Source organism: Eleutherodactylus coqui, chromosome 2, assembly GCF_035609145.1.
Source record: "Eleutherodactylus coqui strain aEleCoq1 chromosome 2, aEleCoq1.hap1, whole genome shotgun sequence".
NCBI classification, from domain to species: Eukaryota; Metazoa; Chordata; class Amphibia; order Anura; family Eleutherodactylidae; genus Eleutherodactylus; species Eleutherodactylus coqui.
Window position 1 is genome coordinate 146,102,580 of NC_089838.1, and position 24,922 is coordinate 146,127,501.

General features: G+C 46.5%; 1 protein-coding gene across 3 annotated transcripts in view; it reads left to right on the forward strand.

Moving 5' to 3' along the window:
• The first annotated feature begins 664 nt into the window (after nucleotides 1-664).
• The window catches only part of SCAF11 (SR-related CTD associated factor 11), a 65,292-nt gene continuing 41,034 nt past the window's right edge, over nucleotides 665-24,922 (forward strand). For all 3 annotated transcript variants that reach the window (XM_066591712.1, XM_066591715.1, XM_066591713.1), the window contains exons 1-4: nucleotides 665-892; nucleotides 17,374-17,444; nucleotides 21,881-22,032; nucleotides 23,806-23,883. In XM_066591712.1, the coding sequence (XP_066447809.1) occupies nucleotides 17,387-17,444; nucleotides 21,881-22,032; nucleotides 23,806-23,883 (288 nt within the window). In that variant the 5' untranslated portion in view covers nucleotides 665-892; nucleotides 17,374-17,386. The remainder of the gene's footprint in view (nucleotides 893-17,373; nucleotides 17,445-21,880; nucleotides 22,033-23,805; nucleotides 23,884-24,922) is intronic.

A 24,922-nucleotide genomic window follows, 5' to 3' on the forward strand; every position in this document is an offset into this window, starting at 1 on the left:
AGAAATTTCTGGTCTTTAATGGGTTAATAGAATAAGAGAAATGCCTATATTGGGCTAGAATAGTGAAGGGGTTAAGGCCAGATTTGCACAACCGTATTTGCGCGCATAATATGCGTATTTTGCAGGCTTAATTCCGTCTTGCAGTAAAATACGCAGCTTGACCTATTTTTTGGCCCATTTGCGCAAGGAAAGAGAACATTTAACAGTCACAAAACTAAGTGGGTAAGAGCTCTAATATTGAACTTTTCAATAAATCCATGCGTAAGAATAATAATACCGACTTAATCCCGTTTTGTCGCCTTCACTGAATGATTCTATTTCTCCAAATGAAAAAAATATTACTTCTATAAATCTATACAAAAAAATAGGGTTGCCTTTCTGCTTGTGACCAGCAGGAGGCGCAACGTGCCCATCTACGGAATATAAACACGGTCAGACATCTAAGCCCAGACATTCGAAACAAAAAAACAACACTTACAGGAAGCGGACTGACCCACGGCGGCTCCCGTACTCGGATTTTCCGGAAGGCGACGTCAGAGATTTTCCTCCGGCTGCCCCGCCTCCTCTGGCGGGTTTTCGCTATCAATCACTCTACGTCATCCGGCTGGCGGCCGCTGATTGGCTCTGTTAAGCAAAATTGTCCCCTCATTGGCAACCAAGATGGCGAGGGCTGTTTTTGTGCTGTGAGTTCCAGCATCGAGCGCCGCCGTGCGGTTGTGTCGCACTCGGGCTTCCTGTACTACCAGAGGACTGGCATGTGGCCTGTGTGAATTCCGCCTGAGATCCAGTCTTCCGACGCGCTCGATGCGGCCTGTGCCCGCCGCGCACTGATCCACGGACGGCAGCGGCCCTGACTGTAGCACGAGGCGGCCAGGACGGGCTGTCAGAGCTGGTGAGTGTAGTGCGGCCTGCGGCAGTGTGTGCCTCCGCCTGCGCTCCCACGGCGCACGCTGGAAGCTGCGGGGACCGCCGCACCCCGCGCCGGCTGTGTATTCCTCCGCGCTTCTCAGGCCTTCCCGCGCCGGCGTGTGTGAGCCGCCTGCCCTGTGCTTACACTGCTGTCATGGCGGTGACACCCAGGACTGACCTGTGCTGCACGCGCTACCCTGCGCTGTTCACGCCACGGGTGGCTTCTGCCCGCAGTATGCGGTCTAATGTCCGCAAACTGTACTGTGTGCGCAAAACGTAGGCCTTCTGACTCACATCTGTGTTTTTTGTTTTTTTAATCTTTGCCAGACAAAATAGTGCACTTTTCTGGCCTACAAAGCCACAGTAGGTGCGATGGATGCGGGTATTTACCCCCTTTTACGTTGAGGTCAGTGCGGAAGCGTGTTCAGTATGGTAAATGGTTGTTTTTTAATGTAAATTGGGTGAAAAAATCCCCTTTACCGCGGGCCAATTCACATCTGAGCAGGTGCCGTCGCTGCCAGTGGTTGGCGCTCGTGCAGGATGTTTAGACGGCCGCTGAGAACCGCTTACGGCCTCATGCGCAGGTTCTGCCTACGTACCTGTCCGCGTCGTCTTTGTTCTGTATGGCAGACGTGTCGGCCGGTGCGCGGGCGCAGTACAGATTATTATTAAATCTCTTCCTGCGGGTCGGATGGCTGGCGTGGACTTCAATTGAAGCCGTCTGTGTAGGAACCGCAGGAAATGGCGCGTGCTGCGATTGGTCATCTACTAGCAGAAACTGGAATTGGTTTCCGTTGGTAAAGAGTCGTTCCCCCATAAAATGCTCTGGAGGGTTATTGCTGCGAACGCCCCTCCGGATTCCCGCATGCGCAAGGCTGTAGTGTTCCGCTATTCGCTAGTGGGGAGCGTTTACACGTAACGAGGCGAACGAGTCAATTATTTTTATGTAGGCTGAAACTGAACACCGACTGAAAACTGCGCGCCGGCCCGCGTGTGGACGTAACCGTTATCACGCATGTTTGTTGGATCCGATATTCAGCCGCACTTTGAAGAGTGATGAATTTAAAAATGCTAAAATCGCCCTGCATGTTCGTGACGCCAGATTTCTAGGCATGCGCAGCCCGTATGCAGCCTCTGCAGAGCGCATGGGCAGTGATGCGTATAATGTCGCCGTATACTCACAGCGTTGTACGCATACACCCGTGTGAACAAGTCCTTATCAGAGCGCACCCCAGCGTGTGCCTCTGCGCTTACCGTATAGGTGGCCTGACCGATGCCTGAAGAGGCTTAACGGGGTTGTCCCACGAAACCAAGTGGGGTTCAGCACTTCTGTATGGCCATATTAATGCACTTTGTAATGTACATTGTGCATTAATTATGAGCCATACAGAAGTTATTCACTTACCTGTTCCGTTGCTAGCGTCCTCGTCTCCATGGTGCCGTCTAATCTTCAGCGTCTAATCGCCCGATTAGACGCGCTTGCGCAGTCCGGTCTTCTCCCTTCTGAATGGGGCCGCTCGTGCCGGAGAGCTGGTCCTCGTAGCTCCGCCCCGTCACGTGTGCCGATTCCAGCCAATCAGGAGGCTGGAATCGGCAAGGGACCGCACAGAAGACCTGCGGTCCACCGAGGGTGAAGATCCCGGCGGCCTTCTTCACAAGGTAAGTCAGAAGTCGCCGGAGCGCGGGGATTCAGGTAAGGACTGGACGGTTTTTTTTTTTTTTATGCCTGCATCTCGCGCCGAACGGGGGGGCTATTGAAAAAAAAAAAAACCTGTTTCGGCGAGGGACAACCCCTTTAAGCTGCTGTTTAAGGGCGCGTGTCTATGGGCGTTTTCCCACTGCCTATTGTGTGTGCGTTGCACGGCCGCTTGACATGCGGTAAATGGCCTTTCATTGATCCATGCACGTGTGTGTGTGTGTGTATATATATGCGCAAGAAATAGATGGCAGCATGTTCTAGTCCTCCGCGTGCCGCACAGCGTGAGCCCTATACGCTTGTATGCAAGCCCTGTCCATACACAATACATGGCATAGGGGCGGCAATTTCATACACAACCCCGCTATGAGACAGAGCGGGAAATAAAAAGTGGCACTGCGTGAGATGTGATACACAGAACACGTGCAGCTGGTCTATGCCAGCAGACCCCCTGTATACAGACACTCGTAAACACTGCTGTGTAGTATGAACGCTCTGATGTTCCTGCACGGGAGGGGTGCCCTGCACACTAGTGGGGGGTACGGTGGCTCGTACACCGGGAGATCTGCCTGATGTGCTGAGCGCAGCCCTGTACTTGTAATGCACCCTACATGGAAGGCGACCACACACATTAGATATTTGGTGTAGGGGCTGTCCCCCCTTCCCTTCAACCCTCATGCATTAAGCATGAAGGCACACCCTTGGAGGAGTGCTGGGGGTGACGTTGGTTTTGTGAAGCTAGTGTTGCTTCCATCCTCAAGGCAGAATACTACAATAGCATGGAGACTAGAATGGACCCTGGACGACCCATAGGGGAGAATACGTGAGATGGAAGCCTTGGTATTAGTGCATCTTGACGCCACCAGGTATTCCAGGTGGAGCCAAGATTGACGGGTGTGATGCCCCCTGTAGATGATTGGCTGACAGGCTGTGGAGCGGCAGGTCCTGTAAGGCCAGTAAAAATTTTGCTAAGAAGCATACAGTGGCCGGCTGCGCTGCAGCCACTAACCCCCCCCCGGCTGCCCCCCTTCCCTGAAAGTGGAAAGGCTGGGCGCCGTTGGAAACATGGAGGGAAAATGCAAATTAGATTGCTTACTCGGGAGCCGGCGGGAGTCACACACCACTGCCGGTGGCAGACAGCTGTGATGCGCCCAACCGAACGGACAACACTGCCGCTGTCTGGGAATGAGGCGCCACACAGAAATAATAGCTCAGCGGCCGTCTGCATGGGTGCGCCCCCGTGGCGTCACACAGCTGTAATTTGCCCGGTGGAACACAGATTACTGCCGGCGCCCGTGAGGGAGGCACCATAGCAAACTGCCATGTGAGCGGGTGGACGTCTGGGATGGAACGCTGAGCCTGCAGCCTGTGCAATGCTTTGCCCCAGCGTGCAGCCTACGCTGACACTTACTATACTTCTTAGGCTGACATCATTACCTGTAATTGGTGCCATGTTACAGCTGTAATATACCAGCACTTGCAGGTAATAATGTCAGCCTAAGTATTGCACCCCCCAGACTAAGGCTCTAGTGCTGCCACAATCTATCCACACTGCGATGCTAGGACTTATCTGCCTTGAGCCAATCAGGAGCTGGGGTTGTGAGAGGGGTGTTCCTCATGTCAAACCCCTAGCTACCGGTGGCATCAAGGTACACTAATACCGGAAGCCTTTTAGGGCACACAGGTGGATTTTCCATCCAATTTTTGGACCGAAAAGCTAGTCTGGAAATTAAATGGAAGTACCGCCCAATCATTGGAACGGGTGCACGCACATGGGCTGCTTTTTACTCAGGCTGGTAGTGGTTTACACATATGGCCACAAGTAAATGAGGCCTTATACAGCGAGTGTGTGGTGGTAGCATTTACTGGTCCAGGATAAGGGCCTACGGGCGCCTGAACCCCACTGCCTGCTTGTCTGACAGGTGAGGCCTCCTTGTACTTCTACATTTTGAAGCCTTTACTATAAATCTAAAATGTTTTTTTTCTCTCCCAAAGTCCCGGGCCTACTGGCCCTCATACCCACATGATGCTACAGGTGTATGTACCTGTGCAGGTAACGGCCATACAACCAGATCGCTCAAAATTCAAACCAATGAAAATGAGCGATTGATTGTTTAGTGTGAAATCAAAAGAAAACGGTCTCTTGTCGTTTGCGGTTGTTTAAGCTGACTTATCTGTCAGTATAAAAAACCACAAAACCTCGCTGGCTTCTCATCCCGTGTAAATGCTCCCCGCTCAGCGCTTCCCATAGGAGGAGAAGCTGACGAGAAGCCCGCAAGCTGCCGGCAGGACTTGCAGCGTGAATGTTCTGCACGAGCGCCGACGACCTTAGTAGCCTTAACAGATGTATTGTGTGTGACTATGAAAGCTCTTCATGTCCTTGACTCTGGTAATCCCAGTACACGTTCTATGTAATAACACTATTCCATGCAGCAGAGCATGAGGTATACCGACCAGAAGGAAACCCGTGCGGCCCAATGGGCTTCTATGGATATGGATATGTATGGTGTTTGCATGAAGCCTAGTAAGGATATGGCCTTGGGCTGGTTTTACATGAATGTATGACGGCCCCCTGTCCTGACTGACCACCGCTATCCAGACCGCAACATCATGGGGGATCAGTGATCTCTGGTCAGAACACCCTGGTTTTGGCCAGGATACTCAAATATGGCGGAGTAGGCTCCTGGGAAACCTGCTGTCGGCTTCCTCCACACTCAGCCTTTCCTGGCGTTTCTTATAAAAGCCACCACTAAACTTACCTGCTTTTTACATCTTTAATAGAACTTTTTTGTATAATAATAATAAACTTTATTTGTATAGCGCCAACATATTCCGCAGCGCTTACATAGACAGGGGGGGATACAGAAAGACAAAAGTACAAACATTACAGAACCACGGTTACATGTAGTAATCAGTTGATGGAAACAATAGGGGTGAGGGTCCTGCTCCAACGAGCTTACATACTACAAGTAATGGGGTATACAGAAGGTAAAGGGGCAGGAGATGTATACATGCGTATGTAACTTATTTTTTAACCTTGTTAATATAGAGATGTTTGCTGGAGAAAGAAACACAAACCTAGTATAGGCTAAAAATACCGCGGACCCAAACACACCCAACGCGAGAAGCAGCGCCGCAGACGTCTTGTACTGCATTAAAGCTCCTTATTGACATATAGGCACCATAAAGCACTAAACCACAACAAGTAGTATTTTTACAAACTCCTATAAACATCAGCAGTTGTCTGTCTTCCGGGTTGTAAGCTTGTGTACTTGATAACACGATGCAAAGTACATGGTGCTGCATAGTAAAACTATTGCACTGTAAGTCCACGAGCAGTACCTGTAGGGCCTCATGCACACGGGCACGCACCGACTCTTCTGTAATGCCGATGTGCCGCTGGCTCTCTGGCGCAAGACAGATATTCCGTCGCCTAGGTGATGACGCAGATCCGCGACACTTCCACAATGCTCATTGCAGTGGTGCCGCGGCAGGAACGGCTTGTATTGACTTCAATGGAATCCGTCCCTGTGTATCCGCTCTGGGAATATAGCATGCTGCGACTTATTTTTGGCACGTAGCGGCCGCAAATAAAATCCACTGGTGAGCGTGAAGAGCGGAAACTCCACACATCTGTGGGCACATTGAGCAGCGGATCGCCTGCTGACAGGCGCGGGAGCCGCAATTCAGTTTGCCCCGTGTGCATGAGGCCTTGGACCGGGCTCACGTACGTTATTTAGTGTGGGGTGAATGGTGTCAGTGAAGGTACATTGATTTTCATTGATCCCTTCACACTTGCATATATACATTGCTTACAATGTGCACTGTGACTATAATGAGGTCTGATTGATTTCCAGCCAGCGGTCCAACACTTTACAGGGTCAAATTGCGCAGTTTGCGGTGTCATTTTGTCCTGTTTTCTAACAGAAATTGACAATGTGACCTCCAAAGTCTATGTGAACAAACCTTTGGAGGGAAGTGTAGAACCAGGGAGGTCAGGCTGTCACGGGAGCCTGTCTAACCATCACCCTGGGGGGTCTGCAATGTCCTCTCTCAGGATGTGTGACACAAAACAACAAACCCTCCTGGCCTCCTCAATGCCGTGCTGCCCCCCCACATGATCTAGCACCTGACGATGCAGCTAAGCATTGGCATCAGCAGTCACGTGGTGGCCTGTCATGGCATCACTTCTGGCTTGTAAAGATTGTGGGGGACCTGTGGCGGGGGGGGGGGGGGGTTGCGGGACGAGTTGTATTTTTCAATGGTACTATTTAATATACTATTTAATGTACTGAGAAACTTAAAAAAAACTTCTACGTGGAGTAAAATGGGGGAAAAAACTAAATTCCGCCATCTTTGGGTGCGTCTTGTTTCTACGGCATACACACTGCAGCAAAAATGACGTGATAACTTTATTCTGTGGGTCCTTACAATTACTGCGATACCAAACTTATATAGTAATCTTTTTTTTCCTGTACTACTTTTGATTTATTTTTTTTCAACAATATTTAATCTTTTAAAATTGTTTTGTCACCATCTCCTGACAGCAACAACTTTTTAAACTTTCCATTGATAGTTATGCGATGGCTCACTTTTTGCGAGACCTCCTGTAGTTTCTGCTGGTACCGTTTTGGAGTACATACAACTTTTTGATTGCTTTTTATTGCTTTTTTCTGATGGTCACTGTGCGGGGTAAATAATGTGTTACTTTGCTAGATCGGGCTTTAATGGATGCAGAGATACCAAATATGTTGCTTTGTTTTATTTTTTTAGATTCTTGTATTATAAATATGGTAAAAGGTGTTTTTACTTTTTCGTCTTCCCTACAGCTTATTCCCAGCGTATAAGACGACCCCTGACTTTGGACAAGATTATCCAGGGTTAAAAAGTATTCTTATACGCTGGAAAATACGGTATTACCTTTTTTATATATTTTTTTTCTTAAGTCTTTATAAAAGTTTTTCTAATTAACCCCTTAGTGATGACCCTATAGTTTTATGTCCTGCTTTTGCAGGATGTGTATGGAGGGACGTTAGCTGTTTAATACAGCTGACAACCGCGGGCAATAGCTGCAATCAGCCATGCGGCCAATTGCGGCTATTAAAGGAGATGTCCCGCGCCGAAACGGGTTTTTTTTTTTTTAAACCCCCCCCCCGTTCGGCGCGAGACAACCCCGATGCAGGGGTTAAAAAAACCACCCGCACAGCGCTTACCTGAATCCCGGCGCTCCGGTGACTTCTCTACTCACCGCTGAAGATGGCCTCTTCCTCCGTGGACCGCAGCTCTTCTGTGCGGTCCACTGCCGATTCCAGCCTCCTGATTGGCTGGAATCGGCACGTGACGGGGCGGAGCTACACGGAGCTACACGGAGCCCCATAGAGAACAGCAGAAGACCCGGACTGCGCAAGCGCGGCTAATTTGGCCATCGGAGGCCAAAAATTAGTCGGCACCATGGAGACCAGGACGCTAGCAACGGAGCAGGTAAGTAAAAAACTTTTTATAACTTCTGTATGGCTCATAATTAATGCACAATGTACATTACAAAGTGCATTATTATGGCCATACAGAAGTGTATAACCCCACTTGCTGCCTCGGGACATCTCCTTTAATGGTTCAAAATATTTTTATTGGTTTTATCTTGTATACAATAACTTCTTTTATCAAATAAATCAAAATTGTTACTAAGAGAACTGTTGTTGAGCTCTAGTCTTTGATTCTCCTCGAGTGTCCATGTATCTTCTGTGAACTTCTCCCCGATTACCGGGGTGAGAGCCATCGCCTGCGGTTATTTACATAAATCTCTCAATCTCTCCAAACCGGAGGGTGGGGGAACATATAAATAGCATAACTGCTTATCGTACATTTTCACTCTAGTTGTATTTAATATAAACCAGCTCAATAGTATATACTTTGGAGAAAAAGAAAAATTTCAATAAAGAACGAAGGTGGAAATAAAAGAGAGTTGGGGAAAGAAAGAAAGAGAAAGGGAAAGGGGGGGGGGGGGGGTGACGTATAGGAGGATATAAGGAATATGTATAGGGGGGGGGGGGGGGGGAATGGACCGACCTAGTCAGCTTCTGTTTGTGTATATGTGGCTCCCCTACTCTTGGGAGCCCGTGGCAACCAGGTGTTGGCGTACCCGAGGTGGCGGGGTGGTTCCATTCGCCACCCATGTGATCACCTCCTGTGAGTCTCGGCGCAGGTTCCATTCGAACCAGACTGATAGATACTTATTATATCTCAACTCATCTCTAGCACATATTTCTTCTAGATGCCTTATGTTGTCTAGGGCTTCCAGCCACATTATCCGGGAGGGAGGGGATGTAGACTTCCATTTTCTGGGTATTACCTGACGTACTGCTAGGATGAAAAATCTTAATAATGAGTTCTTGGCCTGTGCCAATGATCCAGGAAACATTGACAATAGTGTAAGTTCCGGAGTCAGATGAATCTGGTTGCCACTGACCCAAGCATATAGGGTACCCACCTCCTGCCACAGAGGGACTATCATCGTACATGACCACCATATGTGGGTAAGCGTACCTTTTTCTGAGTTACATCTCCAGCAGACATCCGATTGTTGGGGGCAGAATCTGGCCAAACTCTCCGGTGTCCTATACCATCTCGTTAGGACTTTGTAGTTTAGTTCTTGTAATTTGCTTGATATGTTTATTTTAAATGTCAGTATGTATGCTTTCCTCCATGATTCTTCCGTGAGTGTGGTACCCAGTTCTTGCTCCCATCTCCTTTCTAAGTTCCTCCCCCTATCTTTTGTTTCCTCATCTAGCAAGAATTTGTATAAATCTGAGATTTTTTTGTTCTTCGCCTGATTAAGGACGAATTGATTCTCGAATAGTGTCAATGGGGTGTTTATGTCCTCTAGCTTTCCCAGGGATCTTATGTAGTGGCACAATTGGTGGTATTGATACCATGCTCCGGCCGGGGGCCCCCCTTCTCCTGACACCTCTCCCAAAGGCCTAAGGCCCTCCGTCCCCAGCATGTCCTTGACCCTCGGGATCTCTGTAGGGTGTGTGGCTGTCATTAAATCCGTGAGAGGTGAACCTTTGAAAAATAATGGGATGTCCTTGTTGCCTACCAAGGGTGTCATGGGGCCCGGTCTTGCTATTAGTTTTGCTTTCGAAGCCGGCCCTATCCATGCCGCTAAGAAATTTTCTGTGAATGGTGACAGTCCCATGTTTCTAAAGCCTGAATGTCCCGGTAGCCATAGTAGTCCCTGTCCCTTATATGGTATCGCCCCCTGCTCCATCAGCACCCACCGTTTCTGGGGGTTCCTTTGTGTTAGTTCTAGAACTCGTCTTGCTAGGGTGGCCTTGTAATACAGTGCTATATTCGGGATTCCCATCCCACCCCGTTCCCGGGGGCCGGTGAGAACCCTCCAGTTGCGTCTAGGTTGCCTGCCTCCCCAGATGAAACGCATCATTGTCTTCCTGATCTGATTAAGGAAAGTCCCCGGTAATCGTATCGGTACGGTTTGAAGGGCATACAAGAGCCTGGGAAGGATGTTCATTTTGACCGTGCTAGTTCTACCGAACCAGGAAAGGGGCACTGTACGCCATTTTTCCATGTCTTCTTCTAGTTTCGTTAGGAGGGGTTTATAGTTTTTTTGGAAGAGGTCAGCTATGTCAGGTGTAATTATGATTCCCAGATATTTGATACTGTGCTTGTTCCATGAGAATGGGAACGCTGGTCTAATGGCTTCTACTTCCTCCTCCGGGATGTTTATATTGAGAATCTCAGATTTGCTCAGATTTACTTTAAAGTTTGAGAGTTGGCTAAATTGATGGAATTCTTTTAGGATGTTAGGGAGGGCTATTCTAGGATTAGTTATGTACATTAGCAAATCATCAGCGTATAATGCAGTTTTTTGCTCCTCGCTATTTGTCTGAACTCCCTGAATGTTCTTGTTTGCCCGAAGGGCGTTTGCCAATGTCTCCATAACAATAATATATAGAAAGGGGGACAACGGGCAACCCTGACGGGTACCATTTTTAATCTTGAGCTGCTGGGATAGCCTGCCATTAACCCTAATTCTCGCGGATGGGTGTGTGTATAGTGCCATTACCCACCCAAGAAATCTCGGACCTAACCCGATTTGCTCCAGGGCTGCCTCCAGGAACCCCCATCCCACCCTGTCAAACGCTTTTTCCGCGTCGACCGTTAGGAGACAAAGTTGTTCTCTTGAGCTCTGAGCTCTGGACAGGAGTGATAATGTTCTTATTGTATTATCTCCCGCTTCCCTGCCAGGTACGAATCCCACCTGATCTCCATGTATCAGGGTGGGGATGAGGGGCTGGAGGCGAGTCGCAAGCATCTTGGAGAATAATTTCGTATCGACATTCAATAACGAAATTGGTCTATAGCTTCCACATTGAGTAGGGTCTTTCCCGGGTTTGGGTAGGACCGTGATGACCGCCTGTAGGGCTTGTTGCGGGAAGGGGCATTCCCTGGTGATAGCATTAAAGGCATCTAGTATTGTGGGGGCCAGTTGGTCGCTAAGTGTTTTAAAAAAGCGAGGCGTAAAGCCATCCGGGCCCGGGCTCTTGCCTATCTTTAGTGAAGATATCGCCTCTTTTAGTTCCTGCAATGTGAAATCGCCTTCGAGGGCCTGTTGATCAGAGTCCGATACCGAGTTAGGGGTGTGTGCTGCTATGTATGTTTTCCTCTCTTCATTTAGTTCTTGCCCCTGTGCTCCCTTACCTTCCTCCAAATTATATAAATCTTGATAGAACTTTTGAAAGCTCTCCAAGATGCCGGTGTTATGATGTATTAGCCCCTCTCCTGGTTTGTTGATTGCAAATATATGCGATTGTTGCGTTCTGGGATTTAGGGCCCTCGCTAGTCCCCTGCCGCACTTGTCTCCGAATTGATAGAATCTTCCCCGTAGTTTATCCCGTTGACAAAGTGAGGCCTGATCTAGTACCCTGAGTATTTCTGTCCGTTTGGAAGATATTTCTGCCGCTATATTATCCGCCGGGTTCGATTTATTTGCTGTCTCTAGTCTGTCTAGATTTGCTAGTAGTTCTTCTATCTTAGCTGTTCTGATTTTTTTAAGCCTAGCCCCATGCGCGATAAATATGCCTCGTAGGACACACTTGAGTGCCTCCCATTTAATGGGGGCTGGTGTGGGGTCTGTTTCGTGATTTGCTCTGAAGTCTTCTATTGTCTGTTGTATCTCTTGTTTGCATACCACGTCCTCCAACAGGTTATCATTCAGTCGCCAGCTGAAGGACGTGCCATCTCTTCTGTCTGCCCTCAGAGACCCCCAGACCGGAGCATGGTCCGACCAAATAAACTTGCCTATTGTTGAGGAAGGGGACCTGTCTAGTAGCCCATGTGTTATGTATAGATAGTCCAATCTGTGATAACTGTTGTGTGCGTATGAGTGATAGCTGTAGTCTTTCTCCCTTGGGTGTAGTGTTCTCCATAGGTCTATGAGCCTGAGGTTTGCTAGTTCTGATTTGAGTTTGCGTGTGATTGAGGGGGAGACCCCCGACTTACCCCCTGACGAATCATGTGCTGGATCCATGCTCAGATTAAAGTCGCCTCCAAGGATGATGTTAGATCCGTCTGCGAATTTCGCCAGTGCCCCCAACACTCGGATGCCAAACGGTAACTGACCCTGGTTAGGAAAATAAGCATTCGCCACAGTTAAAACTTCGTTATTCACCAAGATCTTTATAAATATAAATCTTCCTTTTTTATCTATTTCAGAGGATATCAATTTGTGAGGCAGGCTTTTATGGATGGCAATTGAGGTGCCACACGCTTTTTTATTTGGGTGCGGGCTATGGAGCCAGGTGGTGTAGTGACGATGTTTGCATCTGGGTATTTTCGTGTCTTGAAAATGCGTTTCCTGAAAGAGGACTATCATGGTTCTTTTTTTGTGTAGGTGGTCGAGAATTTGTCCTCTCTTAGCTGGCTTGTTCAGCCCTCTTATATTATAGGAGCAGAAAGTTATGTCAGCCATCTGGTTTTGATTTTGAAGGGCTCACGTATGGGTCGGTCTGTGGGAGGATGAGGCCTGTTTAGGCTCCCGGAGGCGGGGTAGGGTAGAGGGGTTGGGAAGGAGAATGAGGTTAGGTAGAAAGATAAGAAAAAGAGGGGGTCCGTCTCGCGGACCCTGTGCAGCATTAAGCCGCTGCACGTGCTGAACAGGTGAACTACTGGCCTGTTAGCTGCCAGTCTTTGCACGAAGTGCATTTGGTCACCTGAGGTAGGAGGCGTGAAGGAATGACAGTAGCAAGCTTTGTCTTCCCGCGTCCCCCCCCAGGCCTGAGAAGAACATCTTCTCCAAATATGCAATAGGCCACTATCATGGGCCTTGAGTGCTAACTCTCGAGGCACCAACATCCACTTTAACTTCAATATGAACTATAACATTAACATAAATGCAACCCGGCCTTTTTTTTTTTTTTTGGTCCATGGACTAACAGCGGGGATGCATGATCCACATGGGGCTGCCATCATTAAACTGTAACATGTAAGGGGTATTATGTAACCAAAGGTAGGAAGCTGTAGTATTCGCTCCCTGTGTCCTTTTTGTTAGGGGTTATTCCCTCAGGGTCATGGCTTCCAGAGTCAAGTAGCCTCCTCCGCTGGCCTCCTTCTCTCGCTTCTGGATTTTGGTTGTACTATCTGCCATTGTTCCTGGGCGGTGGGGGCCACTACTGTCGGCGTTTCTGGCCAGTCTGGCAGGGATATCATGGGTAGGTTTAAAGTGCTTAGGAAGTTCGGCAGGTCCCCCAGGGTGCGGAACGTGGCCGACTTCCCGTTCCTCCTGGCCGTTAGCGAAAAGGGGAATCCCCATCTATATGGGACTCCCTGATTCTGTAGGATTGTTAGGAGCGGTCTCAGGGCCCCCCTCAGCCGCAGGGTATGTCGAGCTAGATCCTGTAAAAGCATTAATGGTCTGCCTTTGTGTTGTAAGTCCCCTTTTTCTCTAGCTTTGCGAAGTATTATGTCCTTTTCTCTGAAATAGTGGATCCTGCAAATAACGTCCCTGGGTCTGTTGGGATCCGCTGATTTAGGACCTAGTGCTCTGTGAATACGATCGATCTCAATGGAGCGCTCGGGAGGGTAGTCTATTAACTGTTGAAAAAACGATTGCGCCCATGCCTCTAGGTGTTGCCCTTCTACTTCTTCTGACAGGCCGCGTATGCGCAGATTATTTCTACGGTTCCTGTTTTCCAGGTCGTCGACATGCATTATAATACTTGTGATTTGGTCGGCTTGTGCTTGTATTGCCTGACGATGTGTTTCTAAAATGGCCGCCGTGTTCTCCTGTGTCTCCTCCACCTGTAGGATTCTATGGCCTAAGTGCTGCATGTCTGCATGTATCTGCTCCATGACCTGCTTATTAGATGTTTCAAGTCTCTGGAACAGACTGTCCAGCTCTGATTTTGTGGGAATGGCCATTATACGGCTCTTCCATGCCTCCTCTTTATCTTCTGTCTGCTGGGTTTGTGTCCCTTTTTTCTTTTTAATTGCAGAGCTCACAGTGTGGGATTCAGGGGTCTGTGGCCATGTATGTGGGCTGCCGTTTCCACCTTCTGTGGGGTCTATTGCTGAGGGGGAGAGTGTTTTGTGCGGGGTGCATGGGCTGCTGCCCTCACTACTCACGGTTCCCCTGCCTGGGGGGGTTGCCGGCTCTTCCCCCTCCATGTCAGACCCGCTCCTGGAATTTTCCTTCTCCTCTGTCACTCCGCTGGTCCTGTCCCCTTTTCTCTGCTTGCTGCGCTCTGTGCCGCTGCTCCTCACATGCAGGAGCCGGTGCTGGGGCATCTGTCGCCGGCGCTGGGACCTCTGCCTTCGGCGCCCGAACTCTCGCGAGAGCGGGCGCCATTTTGGATTTTACCGGCGCTTCTGCCGGGGCGCCGAGAAACCTCTCCATTGCGCCTTTTCTTCCACTCGTCGCGGGGCCCGGTGTGCGCGGCTGTCTCCTGCTCATGTTGCTGCGTCCGGGGGTAGGTTTTTGCTGCTGCTGGGTGCCTCGGAGCTGCTGGTCGGGTGGATGGCGCGGGAGCTCGCTCTGAGTGCTGCTTACTCCGCCATTAGCCGGACACGCCCCCGGGACATCTCCTTTAAGCCTTTAAATGCCACTGTCAATTTTGACAGCGGTCCCGTACGCCCCCCTTCCCCGCGGTGAGATCGGGGGAGCTGTGCAGGTGTCATGGCAGTGGGGGCCTTAGCAGACTGCCTATCAAGCCATCCTCATGGGGTGGCTTGATAGACTGCCTGTCAAAAAACAGTATGAAGTAATGCTATAGCATTGCGTCATACTGCAGGAGTGATCAAAGCATCGCTGGTTGTAGTGCTCTAGGAGGACTAAAAGAAAGTGTAAAAATAAGATCAATAAAGGTTTTACTAATTATTATTAAAAAAAAGTAATAAAAGTTAAAACAAAAACCCTTTTGCCATATTTGCAATAAAAAAAAATCTAAATAATAAAGCAAAAATACTTGTTTGTTATCGCTGCGTCCGTAAAAGTCAGATCTATTAAAGTAATGCATTATTTTACCCGCACGGTGAACGTGGTCCGAAAAAAAAAATTGAGAACGCCAGAAATACACTTTTTTGGTGACTCTATCTCAAAGAAAAAATGTGATTAAAAAGCGATCAAAAAGTCAATTGTATGCGAAAATGGTACCAACAGAAATGACAGGACGTACCGCACAAAATGAGCCCCCACATAACTATGTCGACAGAAAAATAAAGTTATTGTGCGCAGAAAATGGACACAAAATAATTTTAAAAAAGTAAATATCTTTTAAAAAAATACACATAGTACAGCAAAAAGAAAAACTATAAGTTTGGTATCGTAGTAATCGTACTGACCCATAGAATAAAGTTATCTGGTCTTTTTTAGTCAGTTTGTGCGCCGTAAAAACAGGACGCAGCGAAAGATGGTGGAATGTCTTTTTTATTTATTTATTTTTTTCCCCATTTCTCTCCGCTTAGAATTTTTAAAGTTTTTCAGTACATTTATATGGTACAATAAATAGCACCATTGAAAAATACAACTCAGTCCACAAAAAAGCCTTCATATAGCGACGTCGATGGATAAATAAGAGCTACGATTTTTTTTTTTGATTTTTTTTTTTTTAAGGTAGGAGGAAAAAACGAACACGGGGAAAAAAGCTCCATCACTAAGGGGTTAATATCTTATTTTTATTTATTTTTTAGTCCCCAGAGCAGATCAGAACTTGTGTTACTTTGATCACTCCTGCAGTATGATGTAATGCTATAGCACAGTGAAACGCGGCCCGATATCGCGTTCATCAACATGCAATTTTTGCCACAAATGTGAGGTGTTTTTGTATCAAAAACATCTGGCATCACTTTGGGGAAGTAGCAGTCCTCCGATGCCGCTGATGGCTGTGGTAGTGGATCACGAAGTGTTTCCCGCTGTTTTCAATGGGAAGCCTTGCATCACACTCGTGTCCACCATGCACATGGTGCGATGGTTTACTGGCCCCATTGAAAACACTGGGTGATGCGAGGGCATGCCCTTAGATAGGGCATGCTGCAATATCTTTATTTTTCTCCCCTCTTTGCTGCATCGCAATGCAATCTAGGTAAATATCACTCGTGTGTATGACCCCATTCAAGAGAATGGTGTGTTTGTGTATGTGTAATAAATAAATATATATAGATTATAATGTAAAATTGTAAATCTTGTGTGACATTCTTGGCCGTGGGAAACCGGCCTAAAAGATCTAAAAAAACAAACGGCAAGCTTTGTGGAAACCATTTGTGTCAGTCTCAAAACTTTTGGCCACGACTGTCCAGATTCCAGGAGTCCGTTGGTAGGTTGAGCTATTTTGGGTCTGCTCTTAGGTATTGGTATTTTTGACTATCTTCCCAGGATTATTATTTTTTTTTTGTGTGTTCTGGTGGGTACCGTCTGTATAAGGTTGTACTCCTTATGATACAGTACGAATCCCTTTTGCTCCTGCTTACATGCATACACGATGATATTGAACCCCCTAGTGATATTTTCTGCTGGCACTTTCATGACCAACTAACTTTTCAGTTTTATTCGTAGTCTCATCCCAAGAACCATAACTTTTCCATCGATTATAGCCATATGAGGGCTTGTCTTTTCTTTTTGTTGGGTGATGAGATTTATTTGTTTGTTTGAGGGGTATTGGGAGGGAATTTTTTTTTTTCCATTTCTTTCTTACGGTGTTCATTATGCAAAATAATGTGATAACATTCTCTAGGCCAGCATTATTCTGGTGATACCACGTTTATACAGTTTTTTTTAATTTTGTTATTTTACTCCTATTAGGGGACTTTCTTAGCACATTTAATCACTCTTCTAATACACTACTGTACTTCAGTAGCCCTGTTATTAGAGCAAAGGGCCGGTCTGTCGCCAGCACGCGCTCCCCCTCGGTGCTGCATAATGAAGCCCCTTAAGAGCCCCTGTCAAAAGACATATGAGCAGTTATTTTTCGTCGTATATAACCATTTGTATATAAAAATGCTGTCAGACCAAAAGAAGTCATGTCCACTAATATAGAAAGATGTATGTAAATATCTCTATCTGCGGACATAATTTAATTTCACCTTTTTTTCTTTAAATGGGGAGAATTTCTAAATGGTTCCCTCTATGGCAGGAAACAGTTTGACCATTTTTTTTTTTTTTTTGTTTGTTGCCTTTAGGTGTATGTGTAATATATGTTACTGCATACTGTGACTATTCATGCACAACTTTTAACTTTTTTTTTTTTTTTTTTAAATAGTTTTGAAAGAAAAATGAACAACGAGCGTGTATGCTCCGCAGCTACCAGAAATAAGCAGCACGAAGAGGACGGTGAGTATTCTCTTCCACCATAGTGTATAATATGCACTGATTGTGTTCGCAAATAACATCCGTATGTGTGCGTGGAGAAGAAAAATCTCCAAATTAAGCAGCGGATTGCTGGTGACAAGTGGCTAAAGGGGACACTAGGTGCCGGCAGATATCCCCTTGAGGGATTTTCTGCTGAGCACCAGTTGAGTTACCACTTTGAAAGATTTTAACGTTGTGGAGATGGTCTCCCTAGATGAGGCGCTGACATATGCTTTGTTTCTCCTATTCCGGTGACAAGTGCAGGATCCACACTTCAGTTTGCCCCGTGTGCATGAAGCATAAAGGTGTAGTTGTCTGGTTACAAATCCGCTTTTTAAAATTAGAGCCAAATGAGTTAAAAATAAAACAAAAAGGTACTTGCCGGTCCTTGGCCCCAGCGATCCAGCACTGCAGCCCCACCATCCTTCTGGTCTATACCAACAGCGGAAGTCAAGTGGCCACGACCTGCAAGAGGCAGCAGCGTCACTGTTCTGAAATCCTGGCGTAATGGCATTTTGGAACTATGCATCCAGGAAAGCTTTTAACACACGCCATATTTACTATGAGGTGCATTAAGAAGCACTAAAACACCTGAAAATGGAGCAGGTAAAGTAGAAATGCCACGTTCCAATACTAGTTGCAAAGCCACAACTGAAATCAATGGAGGCATTTAACAGCGTTTAGCGCAGCACTTGAAACACGCAGTAAACAGTGTAACAAGCTGTGTGTGTGTCCTTGGGCTGTATTTACACTCAGTGCGTGCCGTGCAGGACACCACATTACATGTCCTAGTGTCATACCAGACTTGCAGACGTGTACAAAAATGGGATATGCAGCCTTTGTGTGTTTTTTTTTTTTTTTTTTTTTTTTTTTATTTATTTTTTTTTAAACTCTGACCCTCGATCTGAGTGAAAAATGGCTTGTGTACATGAGCACACTCAAATAAATGTGTTCTTTTCCCATGTGTGTTCCATCCATATATTTATATTATCCACAATTGAACAGAACTAGCATGGGAATATCGCTCATGTAAACACACCCTAAGGACTAGGTTTGTTTTTTGTGTTTTTTTGTTGTTTTTTTTTTGTTGTTTTTTTTTGTCCTGATATGTAAAACCATAGAATTCAAAGAGGATGTACTTAGTTTTTCTCAAGTGTGTGTATCAGTTCTCCCCGCCCCCCCCCCCCCCTTCTCCATGATGGGGCTCATCGTACACCAAAAATGATACCTTTTGACATATGCTGAGTGCATGTGACTACTACAGTAAGGCTCTTTTTACATAGGACGATTGTCAGGTGCTTACGTACAACAGCCGTCCCAGCGCTGACGCTGCTGTGCTTTCACACAGGAGCAATTATGGCTCAGTGGATGGAAGCGAAGCGGGACAGACATCATAGTTAAGTCATTCATAGATGAACTACTGCCTTTTTTCACAAGCCAATCATCTTTTGAGTTTTATGCTTACAGAAACTGAACGACGACCAATAAGCGATTCACCATTCAGTTACTGGCAGCATTTGTGCTCAACAATTATTGTTTAGTTTCGCACATTCCAGCCATAAACTGAATAACATTCATTGTAAAAGGGCCCTAATCCTAATAATGGCCTGCTGCTTTCCTGCAGTGATCTCCTTATCACAGGCAAGAGAACACCTCTGTATAGATGACATGGGATCCACCATTCACCATAGGTGATGATCACAGATTGTGCAAAGGGAAGGTCGGGCTCACATGGGCAGACTTATATTTTGAATTCCACAGTCGCCGTTCACGCAGACAATCCGTGGTAAAATGTAGGCGTTGAAAGGCATGCTTTTTGGTTCACACTCGCAGACCCGAATTGTGCATTTCGCAAATGGAAGAAAAATCGCAGCATGCTGTGTTTTGCCGCTAAATGTCAATGGAGGCCGTGCGACGCACAGCCCATATGCAGTTAACATTAGGTATGGGCTGCAGGTACCCATGTCATCGCTGGGTGATGGCGCAGGAAATGCAAATAAAAAAAATGTATTGTGCATGACTGCCAGAAGCCTCCATGGTCCTCTGCAGTTCCATTATATTGGGTACGCAAGGTACGCAATCTGCTGCAGGCCTCCCGCATGTGAAACATGACCTGCTCGTGTGAGCCTGGCTGAAGGAGGTAGCAATGACCTCTGCATAGGTAACAGGATCAAGCCTAGAACATGCCCCATAGATGTCATTGGATCCACCCTGTTCATTGTGGCCATGGCCCTTGAGGCTGCTGTACAGAACAAGAAGTCCCAGCCTACATTATTCTATCCATTGCTGTCCCCATTGCCACTCTCCATCTTCAATGCTGAAAACTGCATAGGAACAGAAAGCAAGAGAGATCCATAGCACTCAGTAGGTGACACGGGGGACCTGTTGGGGAAAAGGGGTGGAACTTCTTGGCGTGACATCTGTAAATGTTCAGCCAAGAGCTTGTGCTGCGGATTATGTGGCCAATCCACAAACTGGTGAACATTCCCTTGGGGTACGACCACGTGGGGCATAAGTTCTGCCATAGATGTTGAAGTGATTCCACATTACTCTCAGATTTGCCACAGCATTCATCCCACTCACTGGAATGTAAAAATCTGCAGCAAACAATTGACATAGTGCGGGTTTAAAAGCTGCACCCCATGTCTTAGATGGGTAGACCACTAGAAAGGAGAACTGTGGGTAAACCTGATGCCTTATACAGGGCCTGTTGGGGGCACATATTAATTTCACCACCACCACAAACACTACAATGGGGTATTCTGAAGACTGATTGGCGACCACATATTTTACAGCCCTGTCCAACATTGTTCGTGACTAGAGATGAGCGAATATACTCGTTTCGAGTAATTACTCGATCGAGCACCACTTCCGTACTCGGGTGAAAAGATTGGGGGGGGGGGAGGCGTGGCGTAGCGGGGAACAGGGGGGAGCCCTCTTTCTCCCACTCCCCGCTGCAACCCCCCACTCACCCACGGTGTCCCCCGAATCTTTTCGCCCGAGTACAAAAGTACTCGAAAATCGCGGTGCTCGGGCGAAAAAGGGGCGTGGCCGAGTACGTTCGCTCATCTCTATTCGTGACCATAAAATAACTTTAGTTTGCCCAGTGGAATTAAACTGTGTGGCTGGACCACTGAATTCCTGGCTTCTTACGCATGATTTCTTGTAGAAGCTGTCTGAGGATTTTGATTCTTTATAATCATGCTTGTCCTATTAAATATTGGCCTACAGGACTCCTGCCATTTACTTGCTGAATATATTTGTTTAAGAAGTCTAAGTCCCGTATTACACAAGTGCTTCTAACACTTGTGTAAGGCCCTGTTATCCACGGGCAGGTCGGATTCTGCATGTGGGAGCCTGCAGTGGAATCCCACCGTACACGTGTCTGAGGACACTATTTAACCTGTGTTGGTCTTCTGTATCCTGACCGGATGTTCTTCCTCATGGATGTGTGCGGGCACATGTTCATAGTAGGAGTATTTTTTTTATTTTTTTTTTTTCTCAAACTCCTGCTTTCCCATGGGATCAGCGGCTTGTCTGCAGTGTCAGCTGCAGACGGTCCGCGGAACAGATGGATTCCATTGACTTGAATGGAAGCCGTCTGTGCGGGATTTGCAGTGAAATGGAGCATGCTGTGATTTTGTTTTCTGGACCAAAAGGTCCACAAATCAAATCCGCATGCTTTAATACATTTGCCCCATGTATCCCTATGGGTGGCTTGATTTGCGGATCTTCTGCGAGGATTCCACAAATGAGATCCGCCTGTGGGCATGAGACCTAATAGTACTAATTGTCGGGATGCATCTGCGCTTGCAGGTTTAGCTCAGCAGTTATCAGGAAAACACAAGCGCTAGTGGCAATCGCTAGCATGCATGAAATGACACCCTAAGGTTAACTTCACAAGGGCGAGCGTGATATCTGGTTGTGAATCACAGCCTCATATCGCGCTCCCCACCAATTCCCCATGGATGGGAGGCATTTTTATGTCAAAAAGCCTCACCTAACTTTGGGGAGGTAGCGATCCTCCAACGCGGCTGTTAGTGACAGCAGAGGATCGCAGAGTTTCTCCCATTGTTTTCAATTGAAGACATTGCATCACGTGCACCTAGCATGGGGTGCGATGCTGCCGCCGGCCCCATTGAAGACCATGGGCGCTGTAATGCGAGAACATGCAGAAAGATAAAACCTGCCGCGATTTACTTCCCTCATCGCTTCACGGTGCCATGCAAGAAAACGTCGCTCATGTGTATGACTCCATTCAAAAGAATGGGGTTCATGTTTGTGCATCTCGCAACACACACATCTTGTGGGTTTTTTAAAAATTTTTTTTAATTTAAATCGTGTGAAGATGGCCCAACTCTTAAGAATCTAATGGCTAACACTGTTTTTTTTTTTTTTTTTTTTCTTTCATGCTTCAGGTGAAGAAAATGATGGTAACAGTGCCAGTACAGAAACATTAAATGCATCTGAGAGGTGCCCCATATGTCTTAACATTCTCACCCTAGAAGTTGGCTTTCCAGAAGAATGTCGCCATGCATTTTGCGTTTCCTGCATTCTTAAATGGTCTGAAGTAAGTTTAACACCCAAATAATGTGAACTCTGTAGCTATTTTGTTTACCATCCAAATGCTAAATAATTTATTTAATCTTGGGCTCCGTTCACACCTTGTTTTCAACTCTGTCTCTAGAAGTCCCATCAGGGCGTCTGTTTAAAATCCCAAAAATGCAACCTCTGGATGGAGCCACTCTGGGCCTTTCTTAAAGACTGCTAGTTCTCCTTTTTGAACTGGTTTCTTCTCGTTTACAGCATTTTATGCCAGAAAGAACAGTGCGGTAGACTACCATTCTTTCTGACACAAAATGCCGGAAAAGAACTGAAACCTATGTGAAATGGAGACCTACTGGGATTTTATTGCTGTGTGTTTGTGTGAATTTACCATAGCTTGTAGTTGGGCTGAAGACCATCAAATAGGTGATATTGGGCAATCATGCCTGCATGGAGTTTCACTCCAGTTCCTAGAGCATTGCTCTTTCTCCCTGAACCTGGCCATGGAGCACAGCACTACGTCTGACTGGTTTTTGTAGCAGAGCACTGTTTGAGCTCAGAATTGGATACAAACTACCGCTCCCATCTGTCAGAATTTGTCATATGGCTAAAGTCGGGAAAAATGGACACAGGATTTACAGGAGTATTCCCATCCTTTGTATATGCTATAAATGTTTGAGAAATGTGGTGAGGCCCTTGCTAATCTCCAAAACAAGGTCTCCTGATTCTTGTGGAAGCTGGTGAGATTGCTGCTGCATGCAGGCAGAGGATTAAAAGATAGTTGGCTGCTTTCTCCATTCATTTTTAAGGGAGTGAGTCGAGCAAGTGTTCTCCGCTGATTCTGTGACTCCAGTAGAGGTGAACGAAGGCCATACACGTGCATGGCCGCCTCTTTATCCAATCTCCATGCGAGCTGGGTTCACAGCAATCCCTTTCTGGAAGTAGCTGATTGTTTTTAGAGACTTCACCCACATTTGTCAAACCTGTATTGTATATGCATATGCCATAAATGTCTTAAAGGTACCCTCACAAAGGCCGGTAATCACCCGAATTCTCACTGGAAACTGCGAATTCGGGCAATAATTGTCCCTTGTACATTTGGCTGCTGACAGCATTGAGTGAGAAATCCTTCACCTGTCAGTCGCTTGGTTTGTAGCAGAACTAAAAACCAAGAGAATATCGGCCCATGTATACAGGAGCCGCTTAATGTTTGAGCGACTCTTGTTTACTGTGAATGGAGGTGAGCGGGCCATAAGAATTCACGACTCCTCCTCCCCCTTCAATCACTTGAACAACTATCGGTCCTGTGTAAAGCACAGGAGTGATATTCGGTGGTAGTCCATGGGATGGCTGTTGGGTCCTTATGCTCCGGACAGTCGTCCTGTGTGAAGGTACCTTTAGATGTCACTACTGATGGAAGAAGCAACTCTGCAGTAAGGAAGAGGAGGTTTCCTATTCTCCCAGCAGCCGGACCCCCACCAATCTTATCAGTTTGCACCTATCTAGCAATTAGATAACTAAGTTTTTCTAGAGTACCCCTTTAAGTGGTGTGCTCCTTGTAATTTTGCCTATTGTATTCTAACAAAGTGTGGAAATGCCAGCCTTCATAAATTCCATCCCCCCTCCCCTTCCAATAGTACATCTTATAAGCTTTGCATACTAGAACAATCAATATTGCTATAAATGGGAATATGCTTCATGTTTATGCCTACAAAAATCGATTAATGTAAAGGTTTACTGAATGTTTTCTTAGTCTCAGAATGACGTTAAGCTTAGATGCTTTTTCTGTATTTTTCAGACCTCTACTTCTTGTCCTGTTGACCGTAAACCATTTCGCGCTATTTATAAAACGGACTCATTCGGTTCATGGACCAAGGTAATGTTTTGTTAGTTCACATATACTATGCTATCAAATGGGAACAAACAGCATATACCAAGCAAAGTATTAGTCTGGGTGCAACCTCTCTATAAAATCTAGGCAAAATTCCTACATTTTATTTACTAGCTCCTTTCTTGGACTGCGGTTTCACATGCTCGTTGTTTGCACCAGTTTTGATAAATCCCACCTAACTTGGTAGAGGAGAAGTAGAGCACTTCCCCATAGCAGTCGGATTGCTTTTCCCACTTTCAAAAAAAAAAAAAAACTTCTGAAAATAAAGCTGGAATGTAATTGGCCATGTAGGGGGAAAGTTATAAAATGAATGAACAAAAGGTACACTGGGGTGACCCTTACAACTGTAAGATTCATTGAAAGCCATCCCTTGTAATGCTTCAGTCTCTATTGATCACCGCAACGTACACATGAATGATTTCACAACTTCGCATCACAGTGCAGGGTGGAAAAATCGTGTCATATCCTATCTTTGGACATTCCCTTAAAATGCCTCGCCCATAGTTTTAAATAGTACAAGCATGGCATGCGAGGTTTACCCATTGAAAACAATGGAAAACTCTGCGATCCTACTTTCCTGAATTGATGCCAAGAGAGTTTATCACAAAACCGCCTGGCATCTGCGGGGACATTGCATATTGGCGAGTGCAATATCTGGCCGAGTTTCAAAGCCCAATATTACTCCCCCATGTAAAATTTGCCTTAACAGAGCCCAACCACATAACCCATTCCACCCGAAACACCACCAGACACAGTTAAAAAGGTATTCCAAGACTCAAACTTTTTCTGTTGATGACCAGCAGGGACCCACAACTCAGATTCCTGCCGATAAGCTGATTTTTGGTGCCACTGTTCCTGAGGTCAGTGGAGGAAGCATAAAGCACTGACCATAGCGCATCAGCAGTTCAGCTCCCCTTGAATTCGGTTTGAGCTGTGGCTTCATCACCAACCTGGTCTGCTGCACTATGGTCGGCACCTTCTGCTTCCTCCGCTGAAAAAATAATAGCTGCACTCCGATAAGTGG